Source organism: Bombina bombina, chromosome 2 (assembly GCF_027579735.1).
Source record: "Bombina bombina isolate aBomBom1 chromosome 2, aBomBom1.pri, whole genome shotgun sequence".
In the NCBI taxonomy this organism is placed as follows: domain Eukaryota; kingdom Metazoa; phylum Chordata; class Amphibia; order Anura; family Bombinatoridae; genus Bombina; species Bombina bombina.
Window position 1 is genome coordinate 831,474,137 of NC_069500.1, and position 27,758 is coordinate 831,501,894.

At 37.0% G+C, this 27,758-nt stretch overlaps 1 protein-coding gene across 1 annotated transcript in view; it reads right to left on the reverse strand.

Moving 5' to 3' along the window:
• LOC128648045 (complexin-4-like) overlaps positions 1-12,423 on the reverse strand; it is a 56,436-nt gene extending 44,013 nt beyond the window's left edge. The window contains exons 1-2 of the mRNA XM_053700729.1: positions 12,251-12,423; positions 4,445-4,532 (exon numbers count right to left, since the gene is read on the reverse strand). Of these exons, the coding sequence (XP_053556704.1) occupies positions 4,445-4,532; positions 12,251-12,423 (261 nt within the window). The remainder of the gene's footprint in view (positions 1-4,444; positions 4,533-12,250) is intronic.
• Between the last annotated feature and the right edge of the window lie 15,335 nt (positions 12,424-27,758).

Consider the following 27,758-nt stretch of genomic DNA (forward strand, 5'->3'; position numbering starts at 1 on the left):
CCCTTGCTGAACAAAAAGCAGAATAGTCCTTATAGTCACCATCTTGAATGTTGGTATTCTTACATAACGATTCAAAATTTTTAGATCCAGAACTGGTCTGAAAGAATTCTCCTTCTTTGGAACAATGAACAGATTTGAATAAAACCCCAGACTCCGTTCCTGAAAGGGAACTGGCACAATTACCCCAGATAACTCCAGATCTGAAACACACTTCAGGAAAGCCTAAGCCTTTACTGGGTTCACTGGAATGCGTGAGAGAAAAAAAATTCTCACAGGCGGTTTTACTTTGAAACCTATTCTGTACCCTTGAGAAATAATGTTCTGAATCCAATGATTTTGGATTGAATTGATCCAAACATCCTTGTAAAATCTTAGTCTGCCCCCTACCAGCTGTGCTGGAATGAGGGCCGCACCTTCATTTGAACTTGGGGGCTGATTTTGATTTTTTAAATGGCTTGGATTTATTCCAGACTGGAGAAGGCTTCCAATTGGAAACCGTTCCCTTAGGGGAAGGGTCAGATTTCTGTTCCTTATTTTGACGAAAGGAACGAAAACGGTTAGCAGCCCTAAATTAACCCTTAGATTTTTTATCCTGAGGCAAAAGAGCTCCCTTCCCCCCAGTGACAGTTGAAATAATAGAATCCAACTGAGAACCAAATAATTTATTACCTTGGAAAGAGAGAGATAGCAACGTTGATTTAGAAGTTATATCAGCATTCCAAGATTTAAGCCATAAAGCTCTTCTAGCTAATATAGCTAAAGACATATATCTTACAACAATTCTAATTATATAAAAAATGACATCACAAATGAAATTATTAGCATGTTGAATTAACTTAACAATGCTATACACATTATGATCTGGTACTTGTTGTGCTAAAGTTTTCAACCAAAAGGTTGAAGCAGCAGCAACATCAGCCAAAGAAATAGCAGGCCTAAGAAGATGACCTGAACATAAATAATCCTTCCTTAGAAAAGATTCAAGTTTCTTATCTAAAGGATCTTTAAAAGAAGTACTATCTGCCATAGGAATAGTAGTACGTTTAGCAAGAGTAGAGATGGCCCCATCAACTTTGGGGATCTTTTCCCAAAACTCCAATCTATCAGTTAGCAAACGATACAGTTTCTTAAACCTTGAAGAAGGAGTAAAACAAGTACCCAGTCTATTCCATTCCCTAGAAATTACATCTGAAATAGCATCAGGAACTGGAAAAACCTCTGGAATAACTACATGAGGTTTAAAAACCGAATTTAACGTTTACTGGTTTTAATATCAAGAGGACTAGTCTCCTCCATATCTAATGCAATCAACACCTCTTTTAATAAGGAGCGAATATACTCCATTTTAAATAAATATGAAGATTTGTCAGTGTCAATATCTGAGGTAGAATCTTCTGAACCAGATAGATCCTCATCAGAGATTGATAAATCAGAATGCTGTTGGTCATTTAAAAATTCATCCAATTTATGAGAAGTTTTAAAAGACCTTTTACGTTTATTAGAAGGTGGTATGACAGACAAAGCCTTCTGAATGGAATTAGAAACAAATTCTCTCACATTAACAGGAATATCCTGAACATTAGATGTTGAAGAAACAACAACAGGTAATGGATTATTACTAATGGAAATATTGTCTGCTTTTGAAAGTTTATCATGACAACTAGCACAAAATACAGCCGGAGGAACAGTTACCACAAGTTTACAACAAATGCACTTAGCTTTGGTAGAACCGACATCAGGCAGCAGGTTTCCAGTAGTAGATTCTGATACAGGGTCAGCTTGAGACATCTTGCAATATGTAATAGAAAAAATAACATATAAAGCAAAATTATCAATTTCCCTATATGACAGTTTCAGGAATGGGAAAAAATGCAAACAAAATAAGCCTTTGGAAACCAGAAGCAAAATGAAACAAGGACTTAAATAATGTCAAAAATCTGGTGTCAAGTATGACACACAACTGACAAAATATTTTTTGGCGCCAAGAACGTCTGCAACCAACACGAGCGTCATAGATGACGCAACTATGTGAAAACTCTCGGCGACAACTAAGACGCCGGAAATGGCGAAATTACGTCAACAAACGTAATTCTCGTGCCAAAAAAGTATTGCGCCAAGAATGACGCAATAAATTGTAGCATTTTGCGCTCCTGCAAGCCTAACAGCTCGCAATTTAGAAAAGAAAGTCAATTTTAAAAATTTTCAGGTAAGAATTTTTTTTAATTATATATATATATATATATATATATATATATATATATATATATATATATATATATATATATAAATGCATTTCCCAAAAAATGAAACTGACAATCTGTAAGAAGGAAATATACTGATTAACCTGAATCATGGCAAATATAATTACAAACATTATATTTAGAACTTTACATATAAAGTGCCAAACCATAGCTGAGAGAGTCTTAAATAAAAGGAAAACATACTTACCAAAAGACACTCATCTACATAAAGTAGATAGCCAAAACAGTACTGAAAGAATCAGTAGAGGTAATGGTATATATGAGTATATCGTCGATCTGAAAAGGAAGGTAGGAGATGAATCTCTACGACCAATAACAGAGAACCTATGAAATAGATCCCCATTAGGAAGACCATTGTATTCAATAGGTAATACTCCCTTCACATCCCTCTGTCATTCACTGCACTCTGAGAGGAACCGGGCTTCAGCACGCTGAGAAGCGCATGTCAACGTAGAAATCTAGCACAAACTTAATTCACCACCTCCATAGGAGGCAAAGTTTGTAAAACTGAATTGTGGGTGTGGTGGGGGTGTATTTATAGGCATTTTGAGGTTTGGGAAACTTTGCCCCTCCTGGTAGGAATGTATATCCCATACATCACTAGCTCATGGACTCTTGCCAATTACATGAAAGAAATTGAGGCATCACTTTTATCAGAAGGCTCAGATTTATTTTTTTATTAAGAGACAACTTAAAACAGGAACACAACAGTTAACAGTATACTGGGCCTGTTCAACAAGTTAAAAAACAGTTGCCTTTTTAACTCCAAGATTAGTGCATTATAGTCACACTAGATGCTGAAGATGCTAACCCCTGTACCACATAGGTGCTGACTTGAGTTATTCATACTCACCATGCACTAGATTAATTGTCAATCAATCTTGTGCATCAGAGCAAACTTAGCAATCAGTGTTTAGGCAAGTTCTCAGATCAGCACTTGGGACGTTTTAGATGTTCTGATTTCAGTATTAAAATTACCTGATCATTTATGGTTATTTTTAAAGTTTTTTTAAATTAATGATCAGGTCCCACAAAAGTCAACTGCAAAGACCCTGCCTGGGGTAAAGAACAATTAATTCAATAAAAAAAATAGTATTTAATATACAATGTCACTCATTCAACAACCCATGTGTAACCCAATACAAACTTCATTATGGTTGGATCTTTGTTTCAACTTTGTTTTAACACTGAGAACATTAATTGTTGCAATATTTCCAGTTTGTCTACAGTGTTGAAAAAGTAACATAGCTTTCCATCAGAATTGTCAAAGATTTTTGGACTATAATTGTTTCTAGGTTATTAAAGCTAGTGTCTAAAGGGGTAAGACGGAACAAATGCTACCCCCAGACTTGGTCACATGCGTGATACTAAGAATAGAGAGTCACAAAAAGAGAGAGCTAAGCTCCATGTAACCTAAGAGAGCTGGAAACCCAGAGTTTAAAAGAGGAGAACAACCTCTTTCAAATAAGGGGTTGTTTGACCCTCTAGTTTTTATTTGAACATGTCAAAGTTTTTTTTTAACCCTTTCGTGACAGGGTTAAAGTGCCTACATCGGAACAACTGTTCCGATGTAGACAAATTGAAACTACGCGATCGTGCATACGATCGCGAGATTTCAATTATTGGATCGCATCTGGGGGGCGTCCCTACAATCCTAGGAACGCCCTCCAGACCGCGATTAAATCCCTGAAGCACAGAAGGCTTCAGGACAGCCGTTAGTTATGACGTTCCATTCCGTCATAACGGCTTTAAAGCCCAGTCTAATTATGACGGAATGGAACGGCATAACGGCTTTAAAAGGTTAATAAAGTTAGCACAGCTCCTCGTGATGTTTGTTGTTCATTGCAGAACCCTCAGCAATGCTGCATTTTGTTAGACAATTCCAAATAGGGGACTTCTCCAATGTCCCGTTTTACTACATTCATTTATAAACATCCTGGTCTCACAAATTGAAATCAGCTACTAGCTTACTTCACTCCAATTGTTTTCTTGGACTGCAAAAGCCCCTCCCCTAGGCTGCTCTGACTCAGTTCCCAGCATCCCAGTCCAGTATAATAACCAGAAGATGATGTGCAGTATGGGCATTATATACTTTAAAGTTTAGCTCTTTGCAGTAGTTACAGAACTTTGAACACACATGATTTTACACATTACAGTTCTAAACACACAACATCCCATTATACCTGTGGTAGTCTGTACTTGTCCCGCATGTGCATTCTTACTGTGGCCCGCTCTGCTTTCTTTTGTGCAAAGGCGTGATCCCTTTCAATCCTGGGGTAACACACAGTAGGGTAAAGTCATACATACAAAAAAGAAAGTTCACCACATATTTAATAGTTATTTTAACTTATCACATACTTAAAGGGACATGAACATGCAAACAGAAAATGCCAGTGCAAAGGAGTTCTATCTACAGTATATTTTGACTTTCATGTCCTTTTAATGAGGGGCACATGCTAAACCCTATTCTAATTTACCCAAATAAAGCTTCAATGGATGATTTTTTAAGCAGAAAAAAAAAAATAACTCTACATTTGCATTAAAAACTCCAATCTCTTTAAACATTATAAACATCTTATTGCACTTCCAATGACATATGTCCAAGCTCACCACAGTAAAATAATAAAAAATTAAGCACTGCCTACTTCCAATTGATTGGGACATTTTTCTAAACCAATCAGAAGAGAGTAAGAACTCACTAGAACTCCTACCTAAGTATAAGTATTTATCCAAACAGGGGTTTATAGCCTAGAAATATATTTTGGGTTATTTAGCCACAGATGGAGAATTAACTAATCACCAATGGAATTGGGAGGATTAAAATAGGAATTTACATATGAATGGGGGACAGTTGGAGTTTCTTTCCTTAGGGAATGATGTAAAGTCCTCTAAGTGGCAGGTGCCTTAGGAAAAGTGGCTTAGCATGGGGCTCATGAAAGGGGAATCACTACAACAGGGTACTGTAATGAAGGGACATGAAACCCAAAAACTTTATTTCATGATTCAGATTCAGATAGAAAATACAATTTTAAACAACTTTCCAATTTACTTCTATTATCAAATTGTCGTTGTTCTCTTGGTATCCTTTGTTGAAAAGAATACCTAGGTAGACTCAGTAGCTGGGAGCTAGCTACTGATTGGTGGCTGCACATACAGTATATATATATATTTTTTTTTTAAAAGAATATACAAAAAGAAAAAAAAGAAAAAAAAAAAAGGAAGACTTGCAACCACCGCTCCTACAGCTGTGGTTGTGGACACAAATTACAGCATCTTTGGCACATTGCAAGAAAAAAACAAACAAAAAAAAAAAAAAAACAAGAAACCCTGTGCACATACAGTATATACATTAAATAAATATTTTGGGTTTTATGTCCATTTAAGTCAGAGATGATTGAAAAGGGATTTTATGGCCATTAAGAATATGATGTACAGGGTAAATAATTGTGGTCGTCTCTTGCCAGTTGACAGATTTATTTAGATAGGTGTTGGTCAGTGCACTTGGGGTTTATGGTAGTTAAGGAGTTATTTGATTATAGGCATAATTATAGTGAAAATGTTGCAATGGCTAATTTAATTATTGTTTAATGAGGAAAATGCTCTGGCACTGGATGGGTTAATGTGGTTGTCAATTGTCTTGCAATATTTTTCAGTGCAATGTTGCTATCATACTGATAAAGGCAATTATTGGAATCAGATGTACTGATAACAGATGTTCCACAAGATATTGCTGATGTTTACTACAAGCACATAGACTTAAAGATTTGTGCTGAGGCTGGATTGGATCATTGGTACTAGCAAGTCATTTTGACATCATAGAGAACAATTATTTAAGGCTATGTTTTTAACATGGCTTCCTTGCTTTGAAGATGCTAAAGTGCAAGTCATCTGCCAGTTTGGCTGTACTTTTAAGAAGCACACATTTTGAAGGCAGTGGAAAGAGTTGGAGGCAATGGTGCCTTTTAGCTCTTTCAAGTGAAGTAAGTAAGCCATTTTAACAGTTATCTCAGTCTTGAAGGTTTAAAATTAAATTTTCATGATTCAGATAGAGCAGCAATGTTAAACAACTTTCCAATTTACTTCCATTAACAAAATGTGCACAGTATTTTTATATTTACACGCTTTGAATCACCAGTTCCTACTGAGCATGTGCAAGAATTCAGAGACTATACATGTCTGCACTTATGATTGGCTGATGGCTGTCACATGATACAGGAGGAGTAGAAATAGACATAACTTTAACATTTGTCAGAAAAAAATGTACTACTCATTTGAAGTTTAGACTAAGTGCCATTGTATTGTCTTTGTATTTGTAGATTATACCATGAACTTGAATGTGCAAAAAGTTTTTATACCTTGATGTCTGATTTAATGTATGCACCCTCAACATCAGTGCAGCATATGTTATCAGTATATAGGTACTCTGCATTAATTATACAATGCAGCTTGTTTATTAGTGTGTGTGTGTATTTATTGATTCATGAAGGTTAAAGGGACATGAAACCCAAATTTTACTTCTATTATCTAATTTGTTTTGTTGTCTTGGTATCCACTGTTTAAAAGTATATTTAGGTAGGCTCAGAAGCTGCTGATTGGTGGTTGCACAAATATGCCTCATCTTATTGGCTCACCCAGTGAGGCCAATTTATTAAAGGTTTTGCGGACCTGATCCAACAGTGCGGATCAGGTCCGCAAGACCTCGCTGAATGCGGAGAGCAATCTGCTCTCCGTATTTAGCATTGCACCAGAGATATTAGAAGTAAATTGGAAAGTTGTTTAAAATGGTATGTTCTAACTGAACAAAGAAAGAAAAAAAACTTGGGTTTCAAGTCCCTTTAAGTTTTAATGCATTAATATTAACCCAAATTACAGTTCTATTTCCCTAATTATTAGTATACAATGTATTTATTGATTTCAATTATTTTTTTTAACCATAACCAGGATAGTCTTGTCCCTACTGTCTTAGAAACTTCATCAGGTGATCTACTGAAAAGGACAGTGAGTATTTAAGAAAATGACACTCTCTGATGAATCAACTTTCAAATTTATTTATATTATCAAATTTGTGTCATTCTCTTAGTATCTTTTGTTGAAGGGCATACATATGTAAGCTTGAGAGCAGCTGCTGGCAGCTAGTTAAAGATTGGTGGCTGCAAATATATGTCTCTTGTCATTGACTCACCAGATTTGTTCAGCTAGCTGCCAGTAGTACAATGCTGCTCTTGAGCCTACTCACCAACAAAGGATACCAAGAGAATGAAGCAAATGTTATAATATAAGTAAATTGGTAAGTTGTTTATAATAAGATGTTCTATCTGAACAATGAAGGTTTAATTTTTACTTTACTGTCCTATTAAAGCGACATTCTAATGATATGCACTAATCCATCAGGGCATGTCATTTTATGCACATACTGGGCCTATCTATCAAGCTCCGAATGGAGCTTGATGCCCCATGTTTCTGGCGAGCCTGCAGGCTTGCCAGAAACAGCAGTTATGAAGCAGAGGTCAGAAAGAGCGCTGCTCCATAACCTGTCCGCCTGCTCTGAGCAGGCAGACCGACATCGCCGGAAATCAACCCGATCGAGTTGACACCCCCCTGCTGGCCGCGAGTCTGCAGGGGGCAGCGTTGCACCAGAAGCTCTTGTGAGCTGCTGGTGCAATGCTGAATATGGCGAGCGTATTGCTCGCCGTATTCAGCTAGGTCTGGCGGACCTGATCCACACTGTCGGATCAGGTCCGCCAGACTTTCTTAAATAGGGGCCACTGACTAGTTTACTATCACCTAGATTACGAGTTTAGAGCGATATAGTGAAATTAACGAACGCAACAAAAGTTACGTTACTGCTATTACAAGTTTTCAAACATAAGCCTTTTGCGTGCGATATGGTTGCGTTGAGCTCCATACCGCACACAAAAGCAGCAGTGTTTTGACGTGTTCGTACACGATTTCCCCATAGACGTCAGTGGGGAGAGCTGGCAAAAAAAACAAACTAACACCTACGATCGCAGAAACAAAAGTTCCGTAACGCAGACCCATTGATGTCTATGGGGAAATAAAAATACTGTTTAAACTTAACACCCTAACATAAACCCTACGTCTAAACCCCCCCTAATCTGCTGCCCCAACATTGCTGACGTCTGCCTACAGTTATTAACCCCTAATCTGCAGCTCCCGATATTGCCGCTACCTAAATAAAATGATTAACCCCTAATCTGCCGCTCTCGATATCGCCGCCACTTTACTACATTTATTAACCCCTAAACCGCCAGCCCCAACATCGCAACAAGCTAAATTAAACTATATTAACCCCTAAACCTAACCCTAACGTAACCCTAAACCTAACCCTAATACCCCCTAACTTTAACATAATAAAAATATAGCTAAATTAAACATGCAATTATTAACTAAATAATTCCTATTTAAAACTAAATACAAACTTACCTGTGAAGTAAAACCTAAGCTAGCTACAATATAACTAATAGTTATATTGTAGCTAGCTTAGGTTTTATTTTTATTTCACAGGTAAGTTTGTATGCATTTTAACTAGGTAGACTAGTTAGTAAATAGTTATTAACTATTTACTAACTACCTAGTTAAAATAAATACAAACTTACCTGTGAAATAAAACCTAAACTGCCTTACACTAAAACCTAACATTACAAAAAATAAAAAACCCTACCATTACAAAAAAACAAAACGAAATTATCCAAAAAAATAAATATTAATCCTATTCTAATACCCTTAAAAAAAAAACACCCCAAAATAAAAAAACTCTATTCTAGAATAAACTACCAAGGGCCCTTAAAAGGGCCTTTTGGGGGACCCTTAAAAGGGCCTTTTGTAGGGCATTGCCCTAATGATATCAGCTCTTTTTTTTAAATAAGATTACAAAGACCCTCTAACATTACAAACCCTCACCCCCCCCCCCAAACCCACAAAATAAAATAAAAAAACTATCTAAAAAACCTAAGCTACCCATTGCCCTGAAAAGGGCATTTGGATGGGCATTTGAATTAGCCAATAGAATGAGAGCTGCTTAAATCCTATTGGCTGATTTGAATAGCCAATAGGATTTTAGCAACCTTAATTCCTATTGGCTGAGTCAAAATTTTCAGCCAATAGGAAAACAAGGGACACCATCTTGAATCGCGTCCCTTGCATTGAAGATTCAGTGTACGGCGGCGACCGTATGAAGAGGATGCTCCGTGCTGGATGTCTTCAGGATGGATCTGCTTCGTGCCGGCTGGACGAAGATTAAAGAGGCCGCCTGGATGAAGACTTTGCCCGTCGGATCAATATTGAAGAAGCCGTCTGGATGAAGACTTTGCCAGCTTGATGAAGATAGAAGAGGCTGCCTGGATGAAGACTTCTTGCCTCATGGATGATGACTTTGCCGGCTGGATGAAGATCCTTCAAGCAGAACTTCAACAACTGTAAGTAGATCATAGGGGGTTTTGTTAGGTTTTTTTAAGGGTTTTTTGGGTGTTTTTTTTCTTTTTAGATTAGGGTTTGGGCAATGTAAAAGAGCTAAATGCCCTTTTAAGGACAATTCCCATATAAATGCCCTTTTCAGGGCAATGGTTAGCTTAGGTTATTTTAGATAGTTTTTTTATTTGGGGGGGTTGGTTGGGTGGAAGGTTTTATTGTTGGGGGGTGTTTGTATTTATTTTACAGGTAAAAGAGCTGATATCTTTGGGGCAATGCCTCAGAAAAGGCCCTTTTAAGGGCCATTGGTAGTTTATTGTAGGCTAGGGTTTTTTTTATTTTGGGTGGGTTTTTTTATTTTGATAGTGCTATTAGATTAGGTGTAATTCTTTTTTATTTTTGATTATTTGTTTGTTATTTTTTGTAATTTAGTTGGGGGGTTTGTAATTTTGTTAGTTTTTATTTTTGAAATTAGATACTTTTTGTAATTTTTAGAGTATGGTAAGGATTTTTTTATTGGTAGTTTAGTTTTATTTAATTGGTAGTTAGTTTAATTTTAGTTTAATAATTATAATAGTTTGTTAGTTCAAAATTAATTTTTTAAATTTGACAGGTAAGTTTTAATTTCATTTAAGATAGGGAAATTGTAATTTAAGATAAAGTTGGGGTTGTTAGGTTTAGGGGTTACTAGTTTAAAATGAGTTTATTTCGTTGTGGGGGCTTTTGGTTTAGGGGTTAATAGTTTATTTTAGTATATTTCGTTGTGGGGGGCTTGCGGTTTAGAGGTTAATAGGTTTATAATATTTAAATAGTGTTTGCGATGCGGGAGGGCGATGGTTTAGGAGTAAATAAGTTTATTATAGTGGCGACAATGTCGGGGAGCGGCGGAATAGGGGTTAATAATTTTTTTTAGTGGCGGTGATGTCGGGAGTGGCAGATTAGGGGTTAATACATTAATTATAGTGTTTGCAATGCGGGAGGGCCTCGGTTTAGGGGTTAATAGGTAGTTTATGGGTGTTTAATGTACTTTGTAACACTTTAGTTATGAGTTTTATGCTACAGCTATGTTGTGTAAAACTCATAACTACTGACTTTCGATGGCGGTACAGATCTTGTCGTTTTAGGCTGTAAAGCTCACTTTTTAGCCTCACCGCAAAACTCGTAATACTAGCGCTATGGGAATCCCATGAAAAAACGTCATTTTTACGTGTGCGGGATTGACGTTGCGGTACAGGCTAAAAGGTGTGCGATACACCTATACCGACAAGACTTGTAATGGCTGCAGTGCTAATTTAACGCTGAAAATGCCATATTTTCAGAGTTACAAGCCGCAATGCAAAACTTGTAATCTAGGTGTATGTGTTTAACCCCTGTCAAAGGATTAAACACATCAGTAAAATCCCTCTCAGGAGCAAAAATCCTTTCAGCACCCAAGCAGGACACTAGCAGTGATTGGCAACTATGTGAGACTGCTTCTCCTGATTGGTATACTGGCCTTGTTTTGCTTTACAGGGGTTAAACACAAAATAAGCTAGGGTCAGTTATCCAAAAATTGCTTGCTCTAACTACTTTTGGTATGTGAGTTTTGCATTGTTCTGTCCCTTTAAATGCATTATATTGGTAGTTTGGTACTCAAAATAAAGTGACCTCAGCACTGTTATCAAACTTTATTTTGCTAAACAGCCATTTGACCTCATTAAAATTTTTACAATATCTTTATATATGAATATATCATTATTTATGAATATACTGTATATATATATATATATATATATATATATATATATATATATATATATATATATATAAAACACGGAAGGGGACTGCACTCTCATACCGGACCGGGTACACATCCCATGACCCTGCAACATGCTCAGCCCTGGGTGCTCACCGGCACTCAAAGGAAGCTGTGCTGTCCCCAGAGTCACAGGCAGTGCAAGAACAAATAGGAATATGAAAAATTACAAAACAAATTAATACAAAACACAGAGAAAGTCCAGCACTCACTTACAAACTCTCAGCTAAGATTTAAAAGCAAAAATGGAAAGGTTAGTTACGGCATCTGGCCAAATGGGACAAGCTCAGGTACCACATCAAGGTACTTTCCAATACCTGGGACCCTAAAACAGCCACACAATGCAATCTCTCAAATCCACACAAACTGGGAACAAGGGAAGGGTGCACAGGCTTATGTAATCACCCTAGACATATACAAAACACGGAAGGGGACTGCACTCTCATACTGGACCGCGTACACATCCCATGACCCTGCAACATGCTCAGCCCTGGGTGCTCACCGGCACTCACAGGAAGTGGTGCTGTCCCCAGAGTCACAGGCAGTTAACCCCAGACAGGTCTGGGTGCAAGAACCATAGGGAAAATTACAAAACAAATTAATACAACACACAGAGAAAGTCCAGCACTCACTTACAAGCTCTCAGCTAAGATTGAAATGCTTTTAAATCTTAGCTGAGAGCTTGTAAGTGAGTGCTGGACTTTCTCTGTGTGTTATATATATATGTATGGTATTGTTACAGTACACAGCACAAGAACTCACTCACTTTTCCTCCACCAGCTGCCTCTGATACTCCTCAAATTCCTCTCTTGACATGCCTTTGGATTCTGCTGTCTCTTTCCCATCTGTGTTTTCCTTCTGTTCGGTTTCACCTCCAGTCAAGTTATTTCCCAGATTTTTCATAGAAGAGCCCATCATTGTCTTCAGCAGGAAGGCCATGTTTGTATAATCGGTGAGATGTTTGTTTGTATCACTAATGATGCACACGGTTCACCTCTATATAACTGTCCTGTCTGTATTCCTCTCTGTATATCAGCAATTTCTCCCCAGAACTTACTATAAAACTACTTTAACTGTACGCCTCCCCACCCCTTGCTTCTTTCTCTACAAGGTTAATGTGTCCTGCATAGACAGCCTTAACCAGCTTAAAGAATTAAGTATTAGGGAGGAGGAGACACCTGTATCATCTTCCACATAGTCCAAGAAATGGCAAACGTAACAATAGTACTTAACTGCCCCTCTCTGCACTTCAGTCCCCGTTGCCCAATCATGACAGTCTATTTGTATATTGTTTTAAAAGCCATTCTGACAATAAGCAGTAGTCACCTACAGCTATTATGGAAATGTATAAGCTGTGTGCTTAAAGTGATAACTAAACATAAAACTGGCTTTATAACATAAATCACATCGTCTATTCTACTTCACACACAGATTGCTCTTCATGCATTATTTCAAGTGGATTGTTATTTAAAGATTATGATACTCCATGCATGCTAATAAATTAGGTTCTTCAGCTTCTAATTATAAACACTATCAAAGCATCTTAGTAATCTCTGACTGAGAAAGGACTCCAGTGCAAAATGTCTTTAGATTTATATATACATATTTATACATATGACTTATGTGTTTATATGTGTATATATGTCTGTAAATACATATATACACAAATAAATACATATGTACACACATATACTGTATATATATATATATATATATATATATATATACATACACATAAACATATTAAGACATGTATATGTCTGTATCTCTATGTTAAAGCCCCTTGCAGTCCATTTTTTCTAACACCTGAGACCTCATATGTTTGAGCCGTTATAGCTTTTTTAAATTAAAAATTTAAAATATTTTTTATTAGACAGTGTTACTGAGTGTAACTGTACTTTTAAATGTATTTGTGATGTGTTTTGCGTAACGTCTTAATCGGGCGTAACAATTAAGCAGAGCTCTGAAGTAGCTGAGAACACGTAAAATCATATTTATGCAATATTCTTATTTAATAAAGTGTTTGTGTATTTAATGTAAATATTTCATATTCCAGTGTTCTTCACATAGAAGAATATGTTCTAAGTATTTTTATATAGATATTCCTATATATATCTGTTTATATCTATACCTATATATAATTATATATATATATATATATATATATATATATATACATATATATATTATATATATATATATATATATATATATATTATGAACAAATCATTATATATATATATATGAATAAATAGATAATTCTGAAGAACATTGGAATGTGAAATATTATTATTTCCTGTCAGGTTAGCGCACTTGAGAAAATTCGATTGGGTTTGTGCGACTTGTTGGGCCTTAGTTTTTTTCCCACTTTTCACGCATTATTAAAGTCTATGGGGGAATACGTTAACACGTTCACGATATTCAAGTTCAACTTTTTGTGTGCTTTGAGTTACTGCTTGTTCTTTCAACTTATAATACAAGCGATACCCAATGTGCACAAAAAGCTTCTAGTCGAGATAGTGCACGAATTGGAGCAATAAATAGCGTTCCACTACTAATCTAGCCCTGAGTAAGGAAAAAACTTAATACAGGAACACTTAATACAGGAACAAAAAGGAGTTATAGTGCATTTATATAAAAAAAAAGAGTTAAACAATTACACAAAGCAACAGTTTTTAAAACAAAAAGGAGTAAAAAACAAACCTAATATTGTACTATCCTAGATATCTGTGCCAGTGGAGCTGGCAAGGAAAGACTGTCAGTTATGTTTTCATGCAAAAATGACAAAATTATGTTGCTGAAATCACAGTCAAATACATTTTTCCTTAGGTCAGGTTTCTGACTAGGCCCAGTGGGCAAGGAAGGTAGCCCCCCCCTTGTATGCTTTGCAGCCCTTGGCTGAAATCATTGAACAATTTTTATTATGTACATACGCCCATATTACCTATCCCCTTTTGACATCACAATGATTATTTTGATACCAAATATGCCATGTCTGTCATATTTTCTCATCCGGTGCCATAAATGTGATTAAAACATGTGTTAAAGGGATAGTCTAGGCAAAATTAAATTTTATGATTCAGATAGAATAGAGCATGCAATTTTAAGCTTTTCTTTGTTCTCTTGATATCTTTATTTGAATGTAAGCTTAGAAGCTGGCCCATTTTTGGTTCAGCACCTGGGTAGCGCTTGCTGATTGGTGTCTACATTACGACACCAATCAGAAAGTGCTACCCAGGTGCTGAACCAAAAATGGACCTGCTCTTATGCTTACATTCTTGCCTTTTCAAATAAAGATACCAAGAGAACGAAGAAAATGTGATAATAGGAGTAAATTAGAAAGTTGCTTAAAATTGCATGCTCTATCTGAATCATGAAAGTTTAATTTTGACTAGACTATTCCTTTAAGATATACTAGATAAGACATATGTCACCTCTGATTGCCCGTGGCCTTGATAGAGACACTGTTTTCAGTCATTCTCTGTGTTGACATCCTACTGACATGATGCACTAGATCTCTGGATATATGCAATAAAATTTGCCCAAGTGAAACTTAGAAACTATTTACAACAGGGTCTCTGTTTTTTAAGGCTACACACAGGAGAATTATTAATCATAAAAACAAAATAAATAGCACACAGAGAAAAAGTTAACCCCTCACACCTAAAATCATGAGGTCTTTGTGACAATAGGAATAGCGTGTGGCCCTGCATTGGTCCCCAGGGTTGAGAGGGAGTGATTGGTCACCCTGCATTGGTACATGGGAATTGTGAGGTTGCCACTATATGGCAACAGTTTTACATCAATGCTTTTAACATTATACAAACACTGCTGATATCTACTGCTCAAAATTATATATTATTATTAAAAACATTGATGCAATATATAAGGTAATAAGGAATTTACTTTGTTGGGTGACTGGAATCAAGTCTACTGGAGATGACAATTGATAGTCAGGAACAGGCCACAGTCATCACTGGAAAGCTGAGCAAAGCGTCAAAACACAAGTAGTAACTACAAGAGTAGTCAATAAACAGGCTACGATTCAATACCAGTATATCCGTCAGGAACCAAATGTCACAGCAAAAGGAGCAGACAGAAGGATAATAAAATATACAGTTTCAGGAGTCAGGAAACAGTAAGTCAGTCTGCCTAGCAGGGTACAGGAAAGGGTAAGGTATCAAGAGTGCTAGGACTTTCATAGAATAACCAAGAACCATAATGACATCATCCCTGGCATTTTAATAAGTCCCCAAAGGTCATGGCACCAAAATCACTGCAGGGTCACTTCTGACATCACACTTACAATTAGCGCTACCTATACTTGCAGGTATCACAAACAGACACATGAAAGGCAGAAGCTGGCAGCTCCTGTGTACTAAACTTAGTGTGCCCTTCCCAGGACTCTCCAGGCACTAAGATGCCCATAGCTCGCCCTGCACTAACTCCTGTCTTCAGTGCAACCCAGAGTTCTCCAGACACATTAGGTATGCACTTCAAAAAAGGATACCAAGAGAATTAAATACATTTGATAAAAGAATAGAATATTGGAAAGTTTTTTTTAATTGTGAAAAAAACTAATTGGGTTTCATGTCCCTTTCATTTATAATATTCTTTGTGTATTTTACCTTTGGTCTCACTTGATCTCAGGACCTCCTATAATTTATCCTCATAATCATGGTCTAAGCAAAGGTCAGATAGAAAGCAGTCAGGCTTGTAAGATTATATAGCTAACAACATATTAAACAGTTATTGAAAACTTTCTGTGGAGATTAGGTCAGGTCAAAACACCAAATCTGTTATTTAACTACACCAAAGCTGCATCAATCATGGTTCTGGTCTACTGATGGACCAGATTATATTCTCATTGCTGAATCTGGATTTTATGTGACAAGTGTGAGCAACCAATCCCTGTAACCATATCCTGTATCACCTAAGAAGAAAAGTATATGACATTTCAAAGGGTAAGTTGTAAGAGCATATAATAGCTAAATGAAACAATGCAGATACATTTTTAAAATTGACAATATTTTATGATTGCATCATAATATATAAAGTGGGTGGTATGAAATAGAAGCTTTACAATTTCATTACATTGTAATTCTGCTCTGCTCCATAGAGAGCTGAGGTCAAGCATAAAAATAATGAATATAATCAGATTTCAAAACCATTCTAAATGCTAAACCACAACTTTATTCAGTACAGTACATGAGTACATTTACAGCTTCATAAATACAATATCTTAGGCAGCTCTCAACTTCACATTTATGAACTGAATAATTGATATATATATATATATATACAGTCGTATGCAAAAGTTTAGGCACCCCTGACAATTTCTATGATTTTCATTTATAAATAATTGGGTGTTTGGATCAGCAATTACATTTTGTTCTCTCAAATAACTGAAGGACACAGTAATATTTCAGTAGTGAATTGAGGTTTATTGGATTAACAGAAAATGTGCAATATGCATCAAAACGAAATTAGACAGGTGCATAAATTTGGGCACCCCAACAGAAATATCACATCAATATTTAGTAGAGCCACCTTTAGCAGAAATAACAGCCTCTAGACGCTTCCTATAGCCTGTAATGAGTGTCTGGATTCTGGATGAAGGTATTTTGGACCATTCCTCCTTGCAAAACATCTCCAGTTCGGTTAGGTTTGATGGTTGCCGAGCATGGACATCCCGCTTCAAATCATCCCACAGATTTTCAATGATATTCAGGTCTGGGGACTGGGATGGCCATTCCAGAACATTGTACTTGTTCCTCTGCATAAATGCCAGAGTAGATTTTGAGCAGTGTTTTGGGTCTTGTCTTGTTGAAATATCCAGTTTCGGCGTAACTTCAACTTTGTGACTGATTCCTCAACATTATTCTCAAGTATCTGCTGATATTGAGTGGAATCCATGTGACCCTCAACTTTAACAAGATTCCCAGTACCGGCACTGGCCACACAGCATGATGGAACATCCACCAAATTTTACTGTGGCTAGCAAGTTTTTGTCTTGGAACGCTGTGTTCTTTTGCCGCCATGCATAACGCAGATTGCTATGATCAAATAAATCAATCTTTGTTTCATCAGTCCACAGCACCTTCTTCCAAAATGAATCTGGCTTGTCCAAATGTGCATTTGCATACCTCAAGCGACTCTGTTAGTGGCGTGTGTGCAGAAAAGGCTTCTTCCTCATCACTCTCCCATACACTGAATTGTTGAACGATGTACAGTGACACCATCTGCAGCAAGATGATGTTGTAGGTCTTTGGAGGTGGTATGTGGGCTGTTTTTGACCGTTCTCACCATCCTTTGCCTTTGCCTCTCCGATATTTTACTTCTGGCCTTAACAATAACTGTGCCTGTGGTCTTTCATTTCCTCACTATGTTCCTCACAGTGGACACTAACAGCTTAAATCTTAGCAATAGCTTTTTGTAGCCTTCCCCTAAACCATAATGTTGAACAATCTTTGTTTTCAGGTCATTTGAGAGTTGTTTTGAGGCAACCATGTTGCCACTCTTCAGAGGAGAGTCAAAGAGAACAACAACTTGCAATTGGCCACCTTAAATACCTTTTCTCATGGTTGGATGCACCTGTCTATGAAGTTCAAGGCTTAATGGGCTCACTAAACTAATTGTGTGTTCCAATAAATCAGTGCTAGGTAGTTACAGGTATTCAAATCAACAAAATGACAAGGGTTCCCAAATTTATGCACCTGTCTAATTTCGTTTTGATGCATATTGCACATTTTCTGTTAATCCAATAAACCTTATTTCACTACTGAAATATTACTGTGTCCTTCAGTAATTTGATAGATCAAAATGAAATTGCTGGTCCAAACACCCAATTATTTATAAATGAAAATCATGGAAATTGTCAGGGGTGCCTAAACTTTTGCATATGACTGTGTATATATATATATATATATATATATATATATATATATATATATATATATATATATATAAAATAATAAATAAGGAGTGAATATCAAATACCTTAAATACTATCGGCAAGATTACATTCATGCCAGACTGCTGATGTCATTTGATATGGGGGGCACACACAGTCAGTCCTAATACTGTCACAGTCAAAAGTTCTCTGCTTATATTTATTTGTGAGAAACTGGGCCAGACCGTGCCGTGTCATGTGACATGCCAAGCTAGTGCCATGTGCTGTTTTAGGTGTGCACTGTGCAGCGCTGAATAAAAAGCCCTAACTCCGCATCCAGCCAATCCCACTGCATCAGAAAAGGTTCTGCTGTGGTTACTACTGTTACCAGGTAACTGCTCTGATGGTGGGGATTGTTCAGGGTAGGCCTGACTGTAGGCGCATGCAGCAGAAAGCTGAGTGGCAGGCACATGTGGAGTTGAATAGCTGCAGACACTGCTCTCTTCAGTCTTAAGGCTGTGTGACTCGTCTCACACTGTATACATGCATCCTTTGACAGACAGCATCCAGTCTGCTTGTCCCATTAGCCCTGCTCTTTCTACTGTGGCCCTCAGATTGACTAACTGAAGTCTGTTAGGGAACAGTGCTTTGTAGAAAGGTGTCAGTGGGAAGGATAAGTGAGTGCACACACGTACCTCCCCCATGCAGCATTGTCTAGTGCATGGTGAGAGGGAACTTGTACCTAGCAAAGAAGTGACATGTGCTGCTGTGGCTGATGTATTGTGTCATGCTGATACTTCACACATTAAAGTTAGTGAGAGACAACTTGCTCCTAACAGAGGAATAAATTCCACTGTATTCACCTGTATGGCCTCTTACCACCTAAAGATTAACATGTCCAAGACTGAGCTCCTTCTTATCCCCCCTCAAGCTCTACACTGACTTCTGACTTCTCTATCCCTGTTGATGGCATCACCATTTCCCCATCGCCCCAAGTCTGCTGCCTCGGAGTTACACTTGACTCAAATCTATCCTTCTACATCCTGCCTTAACCATCTACGCAATATTTTCAAGATTCGAGCGCTGACACCACAAAGTAAATAATCCACTCCCTTGTTATTTCCCGACTTGACTACTGCAATAACCTACTCGCTGGCCTTCCTCTTTCCCACCTCTCCCCCCTTCAATCCATCCTAAATGCCTCTGCTAGGCTGATCCACCTTTCCCATTGCTCTGTATCTGCTGCACCTCTCTGTGGGTCCCTTCATTGGCTCCCCATTCACAGCAAAATTAAATTCAAAATTCTCACCCATACATACAAAGCTCTCACCAACGCTGCTCCACACTACCTAGCCTCTTTAATAAACAAGTATACTCCAGCCTGCCCACTAAGATCCAACAATGATCTGCTCCTTGCATCTTCAACTATCACCCCTTCCCATGCTAGACTGCAGGACTTCTGTCATGCAGCACCTACCCTCTGGAACTCTCTCCCTCGTGCTGTCAGGCTTTGTCCTAATCTTTCTTCTTTTAAATGTTCCCTGAAGACTTTTATGTTCAGGGAAGCCTACCACCCAACTCAATAATAAATTAATTTCACTTACCTAACATTTCCCTCATCTAACTCTGCATTAACATCTTTCTCAATCTTGCAGTCCTCACCTCCTGTTTCTCAACCTCCTACCCTTTTAGATTGTAAGTCCCCACTGGAATAGGGCCCTCAATTCCTCCTGTATGTGTTTGTAAATTTTGTCATGTCTCTTGCAAGTCTTATATTGTTTATTTAAATTAATTGTATTCATGGACAGTGCTGCGGAATATGTTGGCTCTTCATAAATAAAGTAATAATAAAAATAACATGTATATGTGTATGCTCTGGAGAGTGTGTGTTTGTGTGTACATGTATATGTGTATGCTGTGTAGTGTGTGTTTGTGTGTACATGTATATGTGTATGCTGTGTAGTGTGTGTTTGTGTGTACATGTATATGTGTATGCTCTGTAGTGTGTGTATGTGTGTACATGTATATGTGTATGCTGTGTAGTGTGTGTTGTGTGTACATGTACATGCTCTGTAGTGTGTGTTTGTGTGAGCATGTATATGTGTATGCTATGTAGTGTGTGTTTGTGTGTACATATATATGTTCTGTAGTGTGGGTTTGTGTGAGCATGTATATGTATATGTTCTGTAGTGTGTGTTTGTGTGTGCATGTATAATGTGTATGCTGTGTAGTGTGTGTTGTGTGTACATGTATATGTGTATGCTGTGTAGTGTGTGTATGTGTGTACATGTATATGTTCTGTAGTGTGTGTTTGTGTGTGCATGTATAATGTGTATGCTGTGTAGTGTGTGTTGTGTGTACATGTATATGTGTATGCTGTGTAGTGTGTGTATGTGTGTACATGTATATGTGTATGCTCTGTAGTGTATGTATGTGTGTACATGTATATGTGTATGCTGTGTAGTGTGTGTTGTGTGTACATGTACATGTATATGCTCTGTAGTGTGTGTTTGTGTGAGCATGTATATGTGTATGCTATGTAGTGTGTGTTTGTGTGTAAATATATATGTTCTGTAGTGTGTGTTTGTGTGAGCATGTATATGTATATGTTCTGTAGTGTGTGTTTGTGTGTGCATGTATAATGTGTGTGCTGTGTAGTGTGTGTTGTGTGTACATGTATATGTGTATGCTGTGTAGTGTGTGTATGTGTGTACATGTATATGTGTATGTTCTGTAGTGTGTGTTTGTGTGTGCATGTATAATGTGTATGCTGTGTAGTGTGTGTTGTGTGTACATGTATATGTGTATGCTGTGTAGTGTGTGTATGTGTGTACATGTATATGTGTATGCTGTGTAGTGTGTGTTTTGTGTACAATTATATGTGTATGCTGTGTAGTGTGTGTTGTGTGTACATGTATATGTGTATGCTGTGTAGTGTGTGTTTTGTGTACATTTATATGTGTATGCTGTGTAGTGTTTGTTGTGTGTACATGTATATGTATATGCTCTGTAGTGTGTGTTTGTGTGTACATGTATATGTGTATGTTCTGTAGTGTGTGTTTGTGTGTGCATGTATATGTGTATGCTGTGTAGTGTGTGTTTGTGTGTACATGTATATGTGTATGCTCTGTAGTGTGTGTTTGTGTGTACATGTATATGTGTATGCTGTGTAGTGTGTGTTTGTGTGTACATGTATATGTGTATGCTGTGTAGTGTGTGTTTGTGTGTACATGTATATGTGTGTGCTCTGTAGTGTGTGTTTGTGTGTACATGTATATGTGTATGCTGTGTAGTGTGTGTTTGTGTGTACATGTATATGTGTATGCTGTGTAGTGTGTGTTTTGTGTACATTTATATGTGTATGCTGTGTAGTGTTTGTTGTGTGTACATGTGTATGTATATGCTCTGTAGTGTGTGTTTGTGTGTACATGTATATGTGTATGCTCTGTAGTGTGTGTTTGTGTGTACATGTATATGTGTATGCTCTGTAGTGTGTGTTTGTGTGTACATGTACATGCTCTGTAGTGTGTGTTTGTGTGTACATGTATATGTGTATGCTCTGTAGTGTGTTTGTGTGTACATGTATATGTGTATGCTCTGTAGTGTGTGTTTGTGTGTACATGTATATGTGTATGCTCTGTAGTGTGTGTTTGTGTGTACATGTATATGTGTATGCTCTGTAGTGTGTGTTTGTGTGTACATGTACATGCTCTGTAGTGTGTGTTTGTGTGTACATGTATATGTGGAAATATAAGAAGAAGAAATGGATAAACCTGAGCACTCAAGATAAACTTATAGGAATTAGTTCTTAATTTGAGTAGATGTAGGACTGGGTTATTTTAAAATAAAACATAACTTTTATTATTATTGAGTAAAAAATATATATAGGTGATAATAATTCACTCCGTGTAATGTGTATTAAAAACAAATTAAAAAGATGAATGCTGCAGTGCCAAACAATGGCCATACAAAGTATGTCAAGTGGGTAGTTAACAATCACAAGCACTATTAAGTGCTAGGCATAAGCAACAATGCCAATTCAATACCAAAAAAGGGAAGATACACTTCCACAAATTACGATGCTAAGTACAGAGCTCAGTCAATGTGAGCTTGAGTAAACATCACACACTCTGTATATAGTTACACACTAGGATTAGGCTATGAGAAAGTATACCTGAATTATGAATCAAGATAAGACTCAATAACAATGAAAAAGTGTGAGTGTATAAGCTATACTGTTAGCATATATATGTTGCTATAAACAATTATTCCCACGAGAAGTGTGTGCGTGGAGGGTATATCTGGCAGGGGTGTACCACAATATGCTCACGGATTGCACGTGAAACTAATCTAAAAAGAGGAATGACCTCGCACAAATTATCTAGCTAGTGCAATACTGGAGCGGTACTACACCGTGTCAGATTCCCATACTATAAATCATAAATCATTGTGTAAGAAATATAGTCAAACACATTGGCCGACTAAGGAGCTAATGAAATAGAGGAGATGCTTCGTGCTAAGTATATAACACAGCGTCAAAGTGTTTCCCAAATAAGCACACACACACACACTAAACAACTGTCAGCATTCAAATGGAGCGCCTGATGCGCATTTCGCCACCTCCGTGGCTTTCTCAAAGGCTAACCCGTCCTTCCTCCACTCGAGCGGTTAAATACCGCTCAGAGCCAATCACGGGTGAGTAATCATACACACCCTCTAACGGCTGGCCTATCACTTGTCATCTACCTGATAGGGTAGAAGTCTGTCACATGACTTATGATGCTGATGTAGATGGGCGCGACTCATCACGCAAATAGACACCAGCTATAGCGAATAGTATTTAGAGATATAGATTATTCTCATTCGTTTATATGAATTAGTCATCATGTTACCATAGCAATCGGGCATTGTAACTTAGTTCCAATCACGCCAATACTGTTCTATTACCCTATGTTGGGCAGAGAAGAAACTGGCTCATAATTCAGAATAACACACCGGGTATTACGTTGCCTCTATTACTATGATAATGACAGATCTAGAATAATGGCATGAAACAGTAATTTACTTGTTGAGTTATGATACCACATATGGAGTAGTTACGTTTATTGGAGAAACTATTTATACACATTTGTGCAATTTGTTTCTGATATTACTCCAAATCTTATTAACTATAGTCTTTTACAACAGTATCAAAAATAAAGAATTATATATTGAATTAGCTTTCAAATTTTAGATGTAGTAAATAGGCCCAGGATAGCTTTTTTAAAATTCGCAACGCTTCTCATATCCATAAACTTATAATGGTATAACTGCAAAATGCAAAGTTAAAACTAAATCAACAGTATAATCATTTACAAACCTGTACCGAATAGACTCAGGATATATGACATACTTTAATAAAAGCTTGTGAATCATATATAATAGTAGTATTAAAGGTATATATAGGGCCAATAATTCAGCCAAAATCACTTCAATTCAAAGGTGTTACATAATGTTCGACCTTATTATGGAGCTTGAGATAAGGAAGTTCTCACATATGTCTGCTACCATATTTAATTATTAGATATGTCATGTTTTTACTCAAATTATATATCCAAAGAATCTTTAGTGTTGTGTTCACTTTTTATTATTAAACCAGAGAGGGATATATATCGTGCAAAAACGTATCATCAGCCTTAGTTCTAAAGCATAGTACTCTTATGGATATCATATTATACACTTTATAGGAAGGAATTATAGCCATCTTGTTCATTAATGCCCACTGGGGCTAAAGTATTTAACCAGAATATCCAGCGGCACTCTGCTTGTAGCAGCATATTTTCTACATTTCCTGCTCTAATCCCAGGTTTAATTACCTGTAATACTGATATCTTCAGTTCAGGTCTTGTACTATGGTTTCTTAGGTAGTGTTTTGCTACTGGGGTTAGATTCTTGCCTTTCTCTTGGTCTTTAAGGCAGTTTTTGATACTACTGATATGCTCACCTAGTCGTATACGTAGCTCCCTAGTAGTAATTCCAATATATCTTTTGCCACATTTGCATAGCAGGCAGTACACAACATTTTTGGTTTTGCAATTTGCAAATCCCAGCATCCGTTTTATGCTTCCTGTTCGTGTCTTATATTCTCTTTCATTAGAGATGTATTGACAAAAACTGCATGTGCCACATGCATATGTTCCGCATATGTATTTGTTCGTTATCCTTTTTGTAAAGTGGCTTTTGACCAACAAGCTACCTATCGTAGGTGCTCTTCTCCAGCTTGTCTTTATTCTCTCACCTACATATGGTGATAAATCTTTATCAGATTTGAGAATTCCACTATGTCTATTCAAAATATTAGTGATTTTGTCATGATTGTTATTATAGGTTGTTACAAATCTGACTTCCTTTTCAGCAGTTTGTATCTTCTTTTTAGGAATCAAGAGTGTTTCCCTTGGTGTTCTTTTCGCTCTCTGATAAGCTTTGCGTATTATTTTGCGACTGTATCCTCTATCCTTCAGTCGTAGTTTCAATTCTCTTGCTCTCTCATTAAAGACTTTAAAGTCCGTACAATTTCTCCTTATTCTGAGGAATTCTCCCGTAGGGATAGCATTTTTAGTTCCTCTAGTATGACAACTATCGTATTGGAGAATTGAGTTAGTTGCTGTTTCCTTCCTAAAGAGATCAGTTTTTATGTAATTATTCTCATCTCTGTAAATATTGATGTCCAGAAATTCTACTTTGTTTCTATTTATGTGGTATGTCAGTTTCAGGTTGATGTCATTCTGATTAAGTTTGGTAATAAATTCTTTAAACATCTCTTCACTACCCGTCCATATTATGAAGAGATCATCTATGTATCGACACCACATATTTACATGATCAGTGTATTCTGACATGCTGTCAGTGAAAACATATTCACTCTCCCACCACCCTAAATAGATGTTGGCATAGGTGGGGGCGCAGGATGACCCCATGGCGGTGCCCTGGATTTGTAAGTAGAAATTATCATTAAACACAAAGTAGTTGTGCGTTAGTACAAATTGTAATAGTTTAATCACAAACTTATTTCTCTCAGATCTGTCGTTGGATTGCATACTTAGGAAGAATTCAACCGCTTTCAACCCGAATTCATGTTTAATAGAAGTATAGAGCGATTCAACATCACAGGTGACTAAGAAAGAATCTTGATCAAGTATTAAATCATTTAATTTGCTCAATACATCCATAGTGTCCCTTGTATAGGACGGTAGTGCCCATACTATCTCTCTTAGATATAGATCCAAGAATTTGCTCCCTTGTTCGCATAGGCTGTTTATGCTAGAGACAATAGGTCTGCCTGGTGGTGATTCCTTATTTTTATGGATTTTAGGCAAAAAGTAGATAGTAGCAATCCTAGGGTTTTTGACTTGTAGGAACGAATATTCCTTAACACTAATTAGATTGTCTGCCTTTGCCTTATTAATCAATTTAAGATAGTCATTCAAGAACTGTGATGTTGGATTGGAAAAAAGGTGCCTATAACATTTACGATCTTTTAGTTGTCTATTGGCTTCAATAATGTATTTGTCTTTCCCCCAAATAACAATGTTGCCTCCTTTGTCCGACGGTTTGATGATTACATCATCCCATGAACTAATTTCTTTTAATGCCTCCTCTTCTTTTTTAGTGATATTTCTTACTTTTGTGTCTGGTAATTCTAAGAAATCATTCATGACCATTCTCAAAAAAACCTCAATTTGTGGTACCTTTGAGGTTGGTGGCATATATTTAGATTTCAGTCTGATTTGTTTGTCAAGAAACTTATCATTTACACTTGTTTCAGTTCCTTCATTTTCATTTAATAATTCAATCAGGATGTCTAGTGTTTGGAGATCAGAAGTCACGTTGTCATCATGGGTACTGTACATCTTCTTTAACACTAATTTTCTACAATAAAGATGTAGATCTTTAATTAAATCAAATTTGTCCAAGGGGGGGGATGGAGAGAAAGATAATCCTCTGGATAAAACAAGGGTTTGTGTTTCTGTAATCATTTTTTGTGTTAGGTTGATGACTTGTAATTTGTTACCATCCCCATTCACCACCTCGGGCGCTTCCCCCAATCCTCTCTTCTCCTGTACCCGTTGTCTGACCTGTACCCCCACCGTGCTCGATCTCGTAGGGTCCTGTTTTCTTTTTTTGCCCCTTCTGGTGGATCTCTCGTATCTTTGTCTAGATGTGTCATATCCCTTCCTAAAAAACTACTCGTACTTGGTCTATTAGTGTTACTTTCAGAATCACTGTCCTCCACCGCCGACGACTCACAATCTGATTGGTGTGTCGTCTTAGGTGGGGGTAGACTATTGGGTGGTCTTCGTCTGGGTTGCTTATCATCCCATGTGAATATCCTTCCTTTTTCAAAGTCTACCATGTCTCTCTTCATCTTAGAGCACTTAGTCTGTATTATCTCTTTCTCTCTCTTATCTAGCTCCTCTCTCATTTCTTTGTATGATTGTTTAAATTTATCTAATGATTCAAATTTTTGTAATTTTACATTGTATTCACTGATTTCTTTGTCCAACTCTGACATGACTTCAGTTTCATAGTCGGATAAAATCGCAACCAAAATTTCGGAGCAGTTGATCAGTGCCTGCTCCCATCTGTCCTTATAACTATCAATGTGAAATGAAAAGGTGGGAAAAAGGCGTACTCTAAGACCTCTAGGTATGATATGTTTCGCCAGGTATTTATCGTACGCGCTCTTATTCCAAAAAGAGCGCGTGTGTTTTTTAATCAAATAATTCAGGGATTTTAGACCGTCTTCCCAATTATCTATTATTGTGTCAGGGGTAGTTTCAGTATCACATGCCAGAGCAAAAGTTTTATCTATATCTCTCAGTCTCTGATCTTGTCTATTCTTAAAGTCTTGTGACAGACTGTGTGTCATTTTTGTTATGTATCTTAGTGATTTGGCCAGTTACTTACCTCCCTAGGTAAGTACTTTTGTTAGTTAAGTAGTTCCTCAGAATGCTGTCCTAAACAGCGGATAGATATGAATAGTTTAAGAAATTAAGGAAGAGGAATATTACTGTATTTGTAGTGCTTATACGTTCCCCAACATAATTAAGTCCTATCTATAAGGAGGAAAAATTATCTTTCCTTCGTCAAAGTAGTAAAGGAGGGGGGTGCTCAATATCCTGTATTAACATAGAAATATAAGAAGAAGAAATGGATAAACCTGAGCACTCAAGATAAACTTATAGGAATTAGTTCTTAATTTGAGTAGATGTAGGACTGGGTTATTTTAAAATAAAACATAACTTTTATTATTATTGAGTAAAAAATATATATAGGTGATAATCATTCACTCCGTGTAATGTGTATTAAAAACAAATTAAAAAGATGAATGCTGCAGTGCCAA